Source organism: Lampetra fluviatilis, chromosome 15, assembly GCF_964198595.1.
Source record: "Lampetra fluviatilis chromosome 15, kcLamFluv1.1, whole genome shotgun sequence".
In the NCBI taxonomy this organism is placed as follows: domain Eukaryota; kingdom Metazoa; phylum Chordata; class Hyperoartia; order Petromyzontiformes; family Petromyzontidae; genus Lampetra; species Lampetra fluviatilis.
Window position 1 is genome coordinate 6,335,399 of NC_136289.1, and position 16,198 is coordinate 6,351,596.

At 45.6% G+C, this 16,198-nt stretch overlaps 1 protein-coding gene across 1 annotated transcript; it reads left to right on the forward strand.

Annotated features, from left to right (window-relative positions):
* Positions 1–626: 626 nt before the first annotated feature.
* EXOSC8 (exosome component 8) lies at positions 627–15,436 on the forward strand. The gene is made up of 11 exons (XM_078863010.1): positions 627–673; positions 3,262–3,298; positions 3,451–3,514; positions 4,474–4,547; positions 7,175–7,220; positions 8,306–8,411; positions 9,619–9,664; positions 10,575–10,671; positions 11,450–11,570; positions 13,398–13,504; positions 14,190–15,436. Exons 1-11 carry the CDS (start codon positions 657–659, stop codon positions 14,300–14,302), a joined length of 828 nt encoding a protein of 275 aa, XP_078719136.1. The 5' UTR covers positions 627–656; the 3' UTR covers positions 14,303–15,436.
* Positions 15,437–16,198: the final 762 nt, after the last annotated feature.

The following is a 16,198-nucleotide window of genomic DNA, read 5'->3' on the forward strand; positions in this document are numbered from 1 at the left end:
TCAAGTGAGGCAAGGGCTCGTCACGTGGGGTTAGTTGACCAACCAGAAGTGCCTCCGTGCGGTATTTACAAAATGACGCTGTCACGTGGTGTTAGCTGCCCAATCAGTGTGCGACAAGCGGTGGTGGGCGCGCAACGACGGCCACGTGGCTGTGATCGACCAATAAGAGATGCTTCTGAGTCGGTGCGATTATTGGCCAATCGCAGAGAGGCTTGCTCTCTCCATATCACGTGGTTAGGACGGGCCAATGGGAGGTGGGGGGAGGCCCGCGCAAGATGTTGCCCACAGTCGCACGTTCCGCGCTGCCGATTCGCGAACGCGACAACGATTATTCTTAATAAAAACGAATACAAATAAAAAATAATAAAACATTCTAAATCTTTTATTTTATTATTTCCCTTCTACGTGACTTTACCGAAAAAACCAAGAATATGAATCCCTGCAGTCACGAAAGCTTTAAATCAAAAGATGATATTCTAATTCGCTATTTATTCTAAAACTGCATTCGCTCAATTAGATCGCCAGATACCGCTCGTTTAATTTTTCTTGTGCGTAATGTTTAAAAAATATATAAATTAGCATTACACGTGTTGTGAATCAGCGACGCCGAATCGCGCGTTGCTGCCGGTGAGGGGGGGTGGTCGATCACAGGCACCATGGCGGCAGGCTTCAAGTGAGTTTGCGAGTCGCGGTCGGGAGTCAAACTCGGCTCGCTCGCCTACAAACAACGACGTGGGGGGTGGGGGAGCAGCTATGGGGTTTGGAACTTGTTCGTCCTCGTAGCAATGAACGAAACCTCTCTCCCTCCTACCCACTCGACAAGCCGGGCCGCTATCGGCCGTGACCCCCCCCCCCCACGTGGTCGCGCGTGGAGGGGGTTGGGGATAGAATTGGCGATTCTAGATTTGAAACTTTCGTGATTGCAATGATTCATACTATTAGGTTTTTTCGGTAAAGTCACGTAGGTCAAAAAAAATAGAAAAAAATAATAATAATAAATGAAAATAAATCGATTAAATCACGACGTTTCGGAGGCAACACAAGTCTCCGTCTTCAGGTGGGACCGTCACAGCTAAATTTACTGTATCAAGCGAGGACAAATCAAAGAGACAATATCTTATATACAAGTTAGGGGGGCTTATCTGAATGTGGTAGTCAGGGAATGGAACGGTGGTGGGGGGGGGCTAGCAGGGAGGGTACAATTGGTGCATCTGACTGCATCATAGAATTGGCCACCCGGTCTCCTCATGCCCCACCACCACCACGTGCTGTGTTCGTATTGTACGCAACGAGCAGCTCCAATGATTATTACCCTGATCGCTGTCGTGAAATACTAACGTTGATACGATAACGTTGAAACATTGGCGGTCAAAAGCCAATGGGGTTGGGCAGGACGGCGATCGCGGCTTCTGGGTTTTAAGAATCATGGGTTCGTCTCGTTTGCGTTAATTCGTTTTCTCCCCATCGTATCTCTTCCCCCCCACCCCCCCTAAGCTCTCTCATTATCTTCTTGGTTCTTTCGGTAAAGTCACGTAGAATGGAAATAATAAAATAATAAAAAATACAACATAATAAAATAATTCTCACGACGTTTCGGCCACAACGCAAGCAGCCGTCCTCAGGTGAAGAACAGGTCTGTCGGAAAGACAGCGTCTGAAAGACCTGTTCTTCACCTGAGGACGGCTGCTTGGCGTTGTGGCTGAAACGTCGTGAGAATTATTTTATGTTGTATTTTTATTATTTCCATTCTACGTGACTTTACCGACAGAACCAAGAAGATTAATCCCTGCAGTCACGAAAGCTTTAAATATCTCATTATCTTGCTCAATTCAAGCTTATCGCAGTGTTGGTGGTGCTTCCCGTGTTGGGGCTGTGCTCGGTACATATCGATGAGACTTGACATTGCCGGTCGGTTGACCCCGGGAGGTCAGAATGCTGAGTTGACGCCGCCTTTAATCTTGGGTTCGAATCGCGAGTTTCGGTCGCATTGGGATGAAAGACCGGGTTATGCCCTCGCCCTGCTCACCAATAACTTAATCAACAACAATAATAACAAAACCCAGCGTGAGAAATGAACTTCAATCAGCTAAGTTCCAGCTCGAATATAAAAAAAAGTTGGACATTAAAGCAGTGTAGGTGGGAAAGCGTTCATTTTGAAGGGCTATCAGAAGTGCCGTAGTTCTTTGACGCCTCCTTCCGCGGACCGTTCTGTAGTAATGGATTATGTCGTGCCGCTGTATCAATAGCGCAATATGCGTCAAAATGTATTGATAAGCACCAAAAGTAAACGTACTTACTCCTGTAAGCGTGTTTTATTTTAACACTGCACCGTTAAACTAAGCTGTTGTAGTTTAACCCGTAGGCTTCCGCAACCAATTTTATCCGTAATATTGTAAATGTTGTGGGTGTAATCTCCGACACACCGGTGTGCTGAAGTAGTAACGAATTGTCACGTTTCGTTTATGTGACAAACCTTTGGGTGGTTGCGTGTTTAACGAGACATATTTACGCGACCTAACCCAACAGAACCATTATGACTGTTGTACTATCACGGTGAAAGATACCATTCATAAATAAAAAAAAATAGTTGGGCCTTCCTTGCCACAGTATCACTATAAGAATCTGTTTTACCCTTTCTGACAATAAAGCAGGTGTAAGGATGTTAAAACACCAAACATAAACCTTTTGCAAAGAAGCATGTTTCCATCACCACAAGTATATGTGCTTAATGCAGACGTGATTCCTTGCGAAAGGTTTCTGTTTGCAAGGAATCATGTCTACATCACCAAAAGTATGTGTGCTTAATGCAGACATGATTCCTTGCTAAAGGTTTCTGTTTGCAAGGAATCATGTCTACATCATCACAAGTATATGTGCTTAATGCAGACATGATTCCTTGCGAAAGGTTTCTGTTTGCAAGGAATCATGTGAACATCACAAGTATGTGTGGTTGCAAGGAATCATGTCTACATCATCACAAGTATATGTGCTTAATGCAGACATGATTCCTTGCGAAAGGTTTCTGTTTGCAAGGAATCATGTCAACATCACAAGTATATGTGGTTGCAAGGAATCATGTCAACATCACAAGTATGTATGTTTGCAAGGAATCATGTCTGCATCACCAAAAGTATGTGTGCTTAATGCAGACATGATTGCTTGCAAAAGGTTTCTGTTTGGTGTTTTAACATCCTATAACACCTGTTTTTATTGCCAGCAAGGGTAACACCAATTCTTCGAAACCTTTTTTTGCTTCTACAGGACAGCAGAACCAGTGGAATATTACCGGAGTTTTCTGGTAAGAATGAAGACTGCCGGTCTCGTCGAGTGTGTGGCTTCTTCCAAACAGTTGAGACAATTGTTGTGCTCGCCCCATTTACTGACGCGTAAGACGCCGCCGGAGAGCCAGGTAGGATGGTTTCGTTTCACCGCTCCGAATGTTACCTGCAGAAAGAAAACTGCAGGCCGGATGGCAGAGAACTGGGAGAATTTCGCGTCACCACACTCAATATCGGTAGGCGGCATTTCAATTTAACAGTCCCTCACATTCAGATATTTACACCTCCCCCACCCCGTTTACATCCACGTTGAGGTTGCCAAAGAACAGGACAATGACAGCATGCTGAATACATTGATTATATAATTTTACATGCATTTGATAAAAGCTATGTCAAAACGTCAAAAGGTCATCGTGCTTGTACAGTATGTTGAACTTCTTTCGCACCGTACGTAGCCAACCGTGCTCACCGTATGTAGCCAAGCCTGCTAATCGTGGTCAATACTGTTGATATCAGGACGGCTTGCCATCGCTGTCTTCTGCTAGATGCCATCATTCTACTGTGCAGATTGTTTGCGGTCGGGCTGTATAGACCTCCGATGTGCCTTCGGTTTGTACCGTGTGCCATTCAGCACTATGTGCAACATTTCTCTCCGCGTGCTGGTTGGGGGTCTCTTCAATTTACTTGCTGAAAAAGCTTCCAGCGTGTTGAGCGAAACATCGGACATCGTGCCGAATAGCACACCGTACTTCCGAAAATACATGGGAAAGAAATCTTGTACTTGTTTCCAAGTCGACTCGTAACTTGCAGGATGCCACCATCCGGAGCTTTTATGTCTTCTTTGTTTATCTCGTATATTGTTACGGTGATTGAATTTTTTCTATTAAACCGGTAAGACTCATACATGCTCCTCCACTCACACCTCCAATGGAAACATCACAAAATAATCTATTTTTCTTAAAACGCTGCACTCTGCCGTAGTGTGAGTGCAATGCATTAACTGTGCAATCTTTGCAACAGCAGCAGAACTACATTAATTAATTAGCCCGAACATTTTTGCATTGTTGCAAGAGTTTTAACTTCCGCGGCCATCGCCATGGTATTACCGATTCCCCTTCCCTGTATTTAATCTCCGCCTCGGCTCTGCAACGACTCCCCCTCGCCACCCCCCCCCCTCTCTCTGTTGTTGGAACAGGCTCGCTCTCCACGGCCGATGGCTCGGCGCTGGTCAAAGTGGGAAACACCACCGTGATCTGTGGTGTGAAGGGGGTGAGTGTGGAATGGAGATGCCCTTTGTAAGCGCGAATATTCCTTCACGTTACGTGACATTAACGTAACAATCTTAAATCCAGGATCATTCCACTGCTGCATGAAGTCCTTACCAAGCCTTTGCCTCTCTCATGTTCTTTTGATTTAACAATCCACCCATTACCTGCACACCAGCTGATTTCGCCGCTCAATAGAAAACAGTAATAGCTAGTAACTTGAAACCCTTGTGTCATTCCTCTGCCGGAGGAAGGCCTCCCCGCATGTCCTTGTTGTGTTGTATAACCATAAGTTCACCATTCTGGACAGGTCAGGTTGAAGGAAGGGGGCCCAAAAGCGGTTGAGATGTCACTTGCCACTGATGTTAGCTGTGGCCGGGAATTGATCGCGGGTCACTGAGCTCGCAGCACAGAATGGTAACCATTGAGCCATTGCTCAACCCAATAATTTATATTTAAGTGATTAAATTGGCACAACGAATAACCTGAAGCAGGAAGTGTATTTATTCCACAGTTAAAAGTTCCTTTATTGTAAGGACAGTTAGAGAAACGTTAAACCATGCAAATAAACTGCCTGAAAAGAACGTTTTTCAAAGGTTTAGTTGTGTTGTGTCCAGTAGTATTTATTGAACGTAAATGCTGAGATTTTTATCTCGGCCCATTGTGCGTTGACTGCCTGAACACACAAGCTGCTTGCAATCATTGTTGTTACGTCTTCTTGACGAATGGTCACGTTTTAATTGAGCTGCGCAATTCCATAATGGGATGTCATCGATTACATTACATTTATAATAATTACCTGTACTATAGCGTGTATAGGAGAGCTATTAGTCTTGTCTCTTTAATCATTCTCTGCAACTGCTTCACAATAACCCCATGCCAAACGTAAATTAGAATCTGTCAATGCCCTTAATTATAGTGGATGCATTGTTTTCATTATGCATAGTTGCGCGCAATTGATTAAACTGGAATCTGTTCTTGTTAATTAAAGTGTGGCTGTAAGTGGTCACTTACTGGGCCGCTAAGATTTTCATAGAATCAATGTTCAGTCCCTTGGTGTTTATCTCTTTGCAAAAGCTCTGGGTATGGTTTGTGCGGCGGCTCGGAGATGGACTTGAACTCGGAATTTGTTTTTATCTTAATGGTTATTGTTGAGGGACTTAATTTTTTGGTAGCAATGCACAAGCACGCACTCAAAAACTCTCTAGGCATTTGTCTACAGCACTGCCCATAGTCGAAGGTGCGTGACAGGTTGACATTTAAAAATGTTAGCCTGTTATATATTTACGTTGTAAGGCAGTGCGATTGACGAATGTGATGAGTGTTACCGTGTAGGGCAGGGATCTTCAACGATGTTTTCCAACGAGCCTCATAAGAGTAAGAATTTTGTTACGATGTCATGTGACGTTAAAGAAAGTCTGCATACCTGACCAGAGGTACCTGTGACTGCACAATAGGGCAGCCCTTCCTATGAACGGGGTGACCAGACACCTTGACAGCTGATGCTCACCCGCCGCATGATGCTCATGACTCAATTTTATTTTATACCTACGTGACTTTACCGAAAGAACCAAAGAGCATTGATCCCTGCAGTTACGAAAACTTCAAGTCAAGATTGACAACCCCGCCACTCGCCTAATACAACTCACCGTATACACTAAGCACTCACCAGACACTCATTACGTGCTAGTTGCTATTCAACGCACACTCATCAATCGCTTAACACCACTCATAAGACATGTCTCCTGAAACGTATCACTCAGATTTGGCACTCACTACCGACCTGACGGACCACTCATCTCACACCTGGCATACTCACCACCTATATTGCTCGCACTTAACATGCATTCTCCTCTTCACTGTGGTTGACATTTGTTATCGAGTACACTTTGTTTGCTGGAACTACGCAACGTGCAATAGCGCGGCTCAGCCAGCAGGCGGCGCGTGACTCGTGACTGCTCGCCAGAGGTCGCAAACGTGTTTTGATTCCTTACCCGTACCCGGCCGCACCAGGGTCGCAAATGGGTATCTGTACCCGTACCCGGCCGGGTACATACCCGGCCGGGTACAGGTTTCCGTTCCCTACCCGTACCCTACCCGAAATGAGTGACAAACGGTTACTCACCAGTGACTCACGGCCTATCCGTACCCGTACCCGGCCGCACCAGGGTTGCAAACGGCTACCCGTACCCGGCTGGGTACGGGTAGCCGGGTATCGGGTAGGGTACGGGTATCGGGTACCCGATTGCGACCTCCGCTGCTCGCAGTCACGGTTTCTTTCACTGGCATGAAAGGTCCCAAGGTTGTGTCCATGTGTAAAGTCAAAAGCCACAGGTTCTTGGATTCTTCGAGTCAGACTGGGCCCTCACTGGACTTTGATGAAAAAGACTTGTATGAAATCCTGTGTCGGACTGAATGACTCAAGATGTTGCTTTTTTTTCAAGAATAATTTAACCCGTTAGATTCACAGCCCATTCCAAGAGCCTCCATGACCACCAGCTAAAGAACCACCGGTGTAGAGCATCAGATTAAAAGCCCTTGTGATATAATCTCCTTTTTTTCAAAGAGAGACTTTGGATAACCAAGGTAAAGAAGTGTATTCAAGCTCTGGCTTTGTGTTTTTTCCACCAGGAACTCGCTGCCCCAACCTCTGAAGCGCCAGACCAGGGATTCATCGGTGGGTCGACTTTGTTGTGAACGCTTAAGTTGCTACCGACAGCACGGCTGGCCACGCGGAGTAGGGAGTTCTAGACTACAGCCGTTCTCAACCGGGAGGCTTGCGGACCCCTGGGCGGTACGCGAGGTGATTTATAAACGTGTTAAATTATATCATGCACGAGAGTCATTGGTGAATAATCGCGTATGAATCTGCCAATGTAAAATGACTACGACAAATTTAAATACAAGTGTTAACCTAAAATGATAAAGAAGACCTTTCTAAACTCATAGATCGTAAACGACATGGTTTCCGTAGAATGTTTTTGTTCGCTTGCGGTTACTAGCTTAGTTAGGCTTATACCTCACGACATTGACAATCGGTTAAAATATTGATGCTCATGCATACATCTATTTCTCAGAAGCATGTTGGGTCAGACAAGGGGTTAAAACTAAATTCAACAAGGGGTAAAGTATCCTAAAAAGGTTGGGAACCACTGTTCTGGACCATGCGGGCAGAACAACTCGTGTGTGTGTGTGTGTGTTGTGCACAATCAGTTGGCACCATCGCGTTCGTTCCAGAGCTTTGCTGTGCATCTGTTTGCCAGATTGCCTACTCGGCACACACTGTAGGCGCCATCACTTTCAAAGTGCTACGCAGCGAAACTTTGTAGTCGCACACAGACACTTTAATATGGGATCGAGTTTTGCCCCCTCGCACACGAGTCGTTTTTTTTTCCGGGTGCTCGGGTTTCCTCCGATAAAATCATTAATGGACTGAAACCATCCTAATATATGGAGGACCACAGAGCTTCGGCAATTGTTGGCACTGGGTCGCCGCCTGGCTGCCTTCTTCCAGCTTGTCTCTGATGGTTCAGCGATTGTGTGATGCAGTTTGAACGAACGACGCTATGTAAACTAAGAATTGCATTATATTATCCCTTTCCTGTAAAGTGTCTCCAAAGCGCTGGACTACCGACGTGTTGTATGCCAGCACTGTTTTGGTTTGGAAATCTTCAGCAGGGTGGCTCCGTGAAGCGTTTAGAACGCTGCTCCTAAACTTCTTGCCGAAACCCTCCTGCGTCCCCCCGTGTCTCCCTTCGGCAGTGCCGAACTTGGAGCTGCCGCCGCTTTGTTCTCCACGGTTCCGGCCCGGGCCGCCCGGTGAGCAAGCACAGGCGGCAAGCCAGTTCCTGGCGGACGTCATTGACAGGTGAGCCCCAGGCTCGTTCTCCGGTAGCCGGTGCGGCAAAACCCTCATAGCCACACGTGACATTTCATGATTTACGCGAATTTTGGTCCGTCTCTTTTAAATTCTCACCTGGATAACGTCGCATCAACGTGTTTTGTTCTGTGCGTCCGTGCGTGCGTGTTTGTGTACCTCTGCTTGGCCCATTTTATGATTCGTCATTTTTGGGTTAAGCCACGGAATTCAACTGACCAAGTTTTTGTGTCGTTAACATCCTCCACTACAACAACAACAACCGCCATTCGCCACTAAGTGGCGGTGACGTCACCACGACACTTGTGCCAGGCCATGTGCACCTTGAGGCCACGTGAAGTGTCGAACGCCCGCTGGCAGGAGGTCACGGGGCAGACCCCAGGTGCCACGGGTCGACTGACTCCACTACACACACGACACAACATACGAGTGTTTTAACGCACCAGTTATTGTTTCAGCTCACCGGTAAGTTGAAGGGCCAATTTTCAGAATCGTTTTTTCTTTTTTCCCCCCCTCTTTTTAATTGCTAAATTTGGTTGTGAGTATTATTCTTCAACTTGACCGGTGAGGTGGTGAAATAATAATAATTGGCGCTTTAATCGCTTGCACACGTGACAACACAATGTGTTTGGCTGTCGGGTGGTGAAGGGTCTAAATAGCAAGATTGTGTCCAGATCATGATTGAGTGGTCTCGCCCAAAAATCAGTTATGACTCAGTATCCATGTCAGCTATCCCCAATCTGCACTGTAAAGTAGTGCATGGTATAAAAATATATATCTAATCCATAGGCCACATTTTTCTTTGAATCCATGATAAGAGAAATGTGTGACTTGTGTTCCCGCATTGTATTTGTAAATGCATTCCATAACTTTAACATTATGTACAAGTGATATACACATGAAGCAGGCAACGTCCTTTGGGACACTTTCTGCAGTTCTCCTTGCAAGTGAAACATCTCACTGGGGTAGATATTAGTGATTTTTATCAAAATAATAATATATACATTTTTCAATAGATACATGATGTTTACTGTCATTTTATGATCGAAAAATGTAATTGAAGCATAGAACTTAAATATTTGTTTCTGATTTTCACATGTGAAGTCCGATTGCTATTGACCTTGATGTCAGGTTGTTTTGTTAGGCATCACCAAGATGTGTGTCCGAGTTAATTCATTTGCCTCTTGTTCCTGTTTAGCTCTCATATTATTGCCCTTCAGGATCTGTGCATCGAGAAGGGGAAGGTAAGGATGTTCCCATTACACTCATTATTAAGTGGAATATTTGGGTTTCATTAGTGTTTCTAGTTAAATAATAATAGTTTTTAATAACAATTTAAATATATAAAGCGCCCAATCGTTCTCAGGGTGCTATGCATGGAAAGGCAGAAATAGTTAATAGAAACCAAGGAAAGAAGAAGTGAGAACGACATTTGAAAATACCTGAAGAGAAAACCCAATTCTAAACAAATACATTTTTTTAGTCGAGATTTGAAGATTTGTAAGTGTGTCTCTGAAGTCGTGACCACGAAGGGGCAAGGGGAGTTCCAGAGTTTAGGTGCCGCAGTTGCAAAGGCACCGTCACCCCCCAAAGTGTGTCGCCTAGACCGTGTGGCAGTGAGCAGTGTACAATCTGATGATCTTCATGATCTTGATGGAATATATGGCTGAAGGAGGATTTGTAACATGCACGGTGTTCGTTCACTCCGGGAGAGAGATTGGTCCTGATGAAAATGGGACTCATCTATACACCACGTCATGAGTATGTGACGTATGGTAAAATAACACACCTGATGATGTTTGCTTGTGTTGCAGTCGAAACGTCGTGAGAATTTGTATTGTTTTATATTTTTCAATTTTTATTATTTCCCTTCTACGTGACTTTACCAAAAGATCCAAGAATATATAACCCCCAAGGTTTAGGGTGTGGGGAGGCCCTCATCCAGCAGTAGATTGATATATGTCCATACAGGAGGTACCGACTCATATGTATGTTGAACTTCTTTCACACCGTACGTAACCAACTGTGCGAATGGGAAGTTTAGCAAAATAAAATGTAACTTTGTCCGTCTTTTTAAAGCTCACCTGGAGAACGTTGGATGAACATGTTTTTGTCTGTGTGGGCATGCCTGTGTGTGCGTGCATGTGTGTCCAGCTCGCTTGGGTGCTGTACTGTGACTTGATGTGCCTGGACTATGATGGGAACATATTGGACGCTTGCTCCATCGCACTTCTGGCCGCATTACAGAACCGTGAGTCCGCTTGACGCGTTGCCTGGCATGTGCTCGTGACAGCTGTGCCCCAGCATCGTTCGTTAAATGGCACTTTGTTCCACTCGTTGGGGTGGTTTTCCCCGCACGTTGGGAGTGTTTTTCTTTTTGCCGAGTGCGTTCCCTCGATGTTTAGTTTGCTACCATTCAATAGGTGGCCAAATGCGTAATAGGCCTTGGGGATGAGGGATTCATGTATTGAGTTTTAAGTTTTGTTTCGCCGGGTGACGACTAATGAGACGAGGATAGGAGTCTCATTTGTAAAAAGTGATTGGTCTGGTTCACCCAAAATGACAGGGGCTAAACAAATAAAAGAAACAAAATAATACAAGTGACATAAAAGTACAGCGATGAAACAAAATAAAAATCAGAATAAAAAACTAACAAACTGTATCCCTTGAGAAATTTCAAATGTTGCACAAACACATGAGAAGTGAACATTGTACGTAATTGAATATAGCCCAAGGTCAAACGGATCAGCTTGGGCACTTAGTGTAATTTTGCGTGGTAGTAGCAGTGGTCAGTGACACTTGGTGGGTTTGATTTGATTTACCTCGGATGAACGATTGGCGTAGTAGGATGTATAATTGATAACATGCAGTCTTTTCAAGCATTTAAGCCGTGAAAGTCTTGGTCTTGGTGTCGGGAGATCGTTATGAATACAATTTTACTAAATGCAGCTGAGCGATGAATATGCATGTGAGGTTATGTCAGATGTGTTCAGCGTCGTGTCTGCTCACAAGCATCCTGTGTGCCACAGTTACGCTGCCCAAGGTCGGCGTGAGCCAGGAGACCGGTCTGGCCCAGGTGACCATGCAGGAGAGGTTGCCTGTGAAGGTTGGCAACCACCCAGTGTCCACGTCCTTTTCCATCTTCGATGGGTGAGACCCGTCAGTTACACAGCACCTTGGTTAGCACGGTTGGCTACGACGTATGGTTGGCGACGTATGGGCGCGGCGATGGCGAGACGTTAACTACCTCGCCTGGTATACAGGAGCACGTCGGTTCGATTCCCACCCTGACGCCTGTATATTGGGAGTTTGCAAGTGCTTTCTCCCCGTGGTCGCGTGGATTATTCTCTGGGGCCTCCGATTTTCCCCTCCACATTTAGAATCAACATCACACGTTTAGAGTATTTGGCTGCTGCTAGACATTTCCATGTGATGAGCCACTTTGTTGAGCTATCATTTGTGGCCAGGTCGCTTCTGAAAAAGAGCTACGGAGCTCAGGTAGGCCTTACCTGGTAAAATAAAAAATAGTTAATAGTTTAGCTTAAAGAAGCTCAACATACATAAATACGTACACCCAACTCCTCACGTAAAAGCCTGTCCCCCGCTCCCAACGAGCAATGTGGCAACACACATCTTCATTGGTCCACCCCAGAGTCGGTGATAATACACTTCTACATTCCTCTCAGAAGCTAAGCAGGTTCCAGCCTGGAAGGCACTTGGATGAGCGACCGCCATACATAAAAATGGTTCTTATAGGCTGCGGGGCTACATGGTGGGCAGTGCAGAAAAAACTATTGGACTGCACTATGCTCCCACGTGTTTACCCTGCACTCATGAACCCACACGAACCAGCATGGTGAAGTATGGTAAAATAACCCCCAAGACGTACACAGTGTGGGGAGGCCCTCATCCAGCAGTGGATTGATATATGTACATGGAGGAGGAGCGACTCATCTTAACTAAACCACTCAACGTTGACTGGAGGGATGGCCGACTGAGTGAACCCAAACTAGAGATTTTAAATTTTAACTTTTGACGGCCGATTGAGTTTTTAAATGCTATTTGGTTGGCAGCAGCTATGATCTACGTTGGAAATAGTAAAATCTGCTGCTTGCATGTGTCCGTGTTGTGCACTAGGTCGACTCAGTCTTAAATTAGTACCTTCTGCAATGTGGAATACTTCAGGACTGGAAAGACAAAGGCGGTCGGGCGTGGTGCTGACCGCACAACCCACCAGATGCTCGCCATCTGCACTTGCCCCAACAGTGTCGTCTTCGGGAAGACGTTCGTCTTAGTGTATAATCGTGATTTGCTCACTGCGCTACGATCATGGAAGCCTGAAGTTCATTCCTGGGCTCGATTATCAGTGGCAAGTGGTATCAAGTCCTGTCCTGGTACCCTCCGAGGTTAATTTGGTCTTAAATAATTACCTTACGCAATGTGTAAACGTGAGCATGAGGGAGACAAATGCCATTAGTGCTGAATGCGCTACCCCATAATGTGCCGTACTGGTCTTAGTTGCTGCTCGCCAACTGCACTTTGTTTCGAAGGCTAAATCAAGGGGGACCCTTGTATATCTGGTGCTTGCTGCAATCCTGCCAACTCGGGTTAAACGTGTGGTTTAGCCGTGCCACTGTGTTCAATATTAACGTCGTCCCATGATAAAGGTATTAGCCCTTTCCTGTTCTCAAATGTCTGCAAGTTGCAGGGTGGGTGTCCCGTTCACCACCGAATCGCGGAACGCGCAAACGGCTCGGCTTTAATTACATTATTAGAGGCATAGCGCGATTGTTTTAAATGACATTGTACTCACCGCAGAGAACTCCAGCGACACGACCGCCGCACCCTACGATAGCTGTCGCCAAACTGCCAAAACGTCCTCCCGCATGGCCCTATGGGAGCCTCGGCACCGATAAAGTTATTTTACGATGCGCACGAACGAGGAAAGGGGTTAACCGGCGCGATTGCGGCATGCAGCACGGTGCTCCTGGTTGACCCCACGGACGAGGAGGAGGCGCTGTCGTGCGGCACCGTCACCATCGTGACGGACGAGGCGGACCAACTGTGCGCCGTCCACAAGCCCGGTACGGAGCACGGCTCACGGCAGTTGCGGTGGCGGCGCCGTCTCTCCCCCTCCCCAGGCTTTACCACCGGACCTCACGATGACACTGGGAGCCAATAATCAGACACGTTTTCACACCGATGTTAGAAAAAGATCCGCATTTATTTACACAGACCAACCCACCTACCTACGCACTCCTATCCAATCAGCTACCCACAAACTCGCATACAATACCTACTTTTGTATATACCTCACTACTTTACCTACATGCATTCATGCCTGTCTGTATTATTTACGCACAATTTTTAACTACCTGATATCTACACAGCTACCTACCCATTTAGTGACCTTCCTACCACCCAATTTACCAGCCTGTTCACCCACCCGCCACATGAATCCCATTCGATTTGGATAGATTCGTCGTGTGGTCCCCCCCCGAAGTCCAATGCAACACCATCCCCACAACGCTGTACATTATTTATTATATATAAGGACCACAATCTCATATACACAGTTGGCTACGCACGCCGCTAAAAAAGCCCAACACACGCCCATACCAAGCAAATGAAAACCCTACTATCAAGAAAATGAAAAATGTATAAATTAAGTGGCACCAAAAAAAAACAGTTCGTTTGTGTTTTACTTGGAATACCCCCATGTGTGCTGACAATGACTGCACCCCCCCCCTTCCCATGTGTTGAGTGCAGGAGGGAGCCCCCTCTCCGCAGAGCAGATGCAGGACTGCGTGACGCGCGCCCTCCAGCGGGGAGCGGAGGTTCGCCGCCTGCTGCACGAAACCATCAAGAGCGTTCGACACTAGCTACCCACCGAGTGCGTTCCCCGCCCCCATCGTCCACCCAACGCACCAGAGCAAGTTCCGGCCACGTATGGTGGCTCCGAGTCTATTAACGAGGCACGTAGCAATTCGGCCTCCCACCCACGGTTGGTTGGGATCATCGGTTGGAATCGGAGGTCGCGATTTGGTTTGAGAATTGATCCTTCATTTGTCCCGTTTGGAAGTCTCGTCTGTACTGCACGTCTTGTTTATATTTGTGTTTGTGTACTGTGCTGTCTTGTTTGTGTACTGTCGAGTGTACTGCCTCATGTTTTTTTTATTATTCACCTTCGTCAATTTCATCCGTGCTGTTTAGTTTGTACCATCTGCCCCATCTGTACTTTGCGTCTTGCCTGTACTTTTGTTTGTCGTTGATTCTCACCATCACTCTAAAGGGATAAATGTGGTTAAAAATCGCGTTAAGTGAAGATTATCGATTCTTACGCACAATTCTGTGTATCAAGAATCGCTTTTAATTAATCTTTACGTGCCTATTGTTAACAGCTGATGGTGCCGCTGTTGTACAGATACAATGTTATTCATTGGAATCGTGTGACCATCTAGTTCACACTTGTCATTGGTGAAGCCAACTGCTGAGCAAGGTTGACAGAACATTGCCCCAGTTGGGATCAGCGCAGTGGACGTGTTGATGGTTTAAAATGATAAAAATATCCTGAAAGTACAAATACCCCGTGGTGCATTGGTCACACACCAGTCGTTGTTGACTTGCCACGTAGCGGTGGTCAATGGCACTGGTCATTTTCTTCACCCCAGGGGGATGATTGGCAAAGTTGGACGTGCAATTGGTAAAGTGCAAGTCTTTCAAGCGTGATCATTTAAGCCATGCAAGTCTTGTCGTTTTTGTTGGAGATTGTTATAAATACAAGTTGACTAAATGCGGATGAGCGATGAATACACGTATTTTTGTAAAGAAAATGCTCCAAGGTTATCGGTTAGCTCAATATATTGTATCAGATTTGGAATGTTTTTTTTCATACGATTGTGGTTGTATATTTATGAAAGGAACTTGACTTCAGAATTGTGTTATAAGCGGTCTGAAAATACTTTTCATTTAATTGTACTGCTGTTTACTGTTAATAAACGATTGTTAAAATATATCTGTCGAATGCTTTTGTACTCCTTGGTTTTTTCGGTAAAGTCACGTAGGTAAAAAATAAATTTAAATAAATGAAAACAACTAAATTAAATCACGACGTTTCGGGTGCAACACAAGCGTTTTTTCGGTAAAGTCACGTAGGTAAAAAATAAATTTAAATAAATGAAAACAACTAAATTAAATCACGACGTTTCGGGTGCAACACAAGCGTCTTTCTTCAGGTGGGGACAACGTAGCGAAAGCACAACCGCTTAAATGTGTCTAAGAGATGGCTGTGACAAGGAATTATATAGTCGCAGGGGATGGAGGGAGGGGAGGGGCCATGGTGAGTGTGTGGGCGGGCTGTGGACTGGGAGGCAACGCGAGGCACGGGGGGGGGTGCGCTGGGAGGCAACGCATGGAGTTCAAACTGAAGCTTTGTGATGCAGGGGGCGGAAGTAGATAAGAAAGCTAAGATTAAGCAGCCTTTTGTTATGCTGCGGGTGGGGGGGGTAAATTAGAAATGCGCGAGCTGAAAAACGTCTGGTCATGGTAGTGTGTGAAGCTGGGGGTAACAGACTGAATATGGATATGATTATGAAAATACATTTAAACTAGCTGTCTAGCAGTAAACTGCACGGCAGCTAAAGTTTAACTTGGTTAATTACATCCTTCCAATGATTGCTCAATTTGAATCCATCAGTTGAAGTTATGTTTGTATATCTGGATGGCTTCATGGACAAATCTTTGGTAGTATCCAGGAGGCTTGCAGAGTACCTTGGTTT

Coding starts and splice junctions, on each gene's coding strand:
- EXOSC8 (XM_078863010.1), top strand. Junction 4,548..7,174: donor TGATCTGTGGTGTGAAGGGG/GTGAGTGTGGAA, acceptor TTTTTCCACCAG/GAACTCGCTGCCCCAACCTC. Junction 9,665..10,574: donor TGTGCATCGAGAAGGGGAAG/GTAAGGATGTTC, acceptor ATGTGTGTCCAG/CTCGCTTGGGTGCTGTACTG.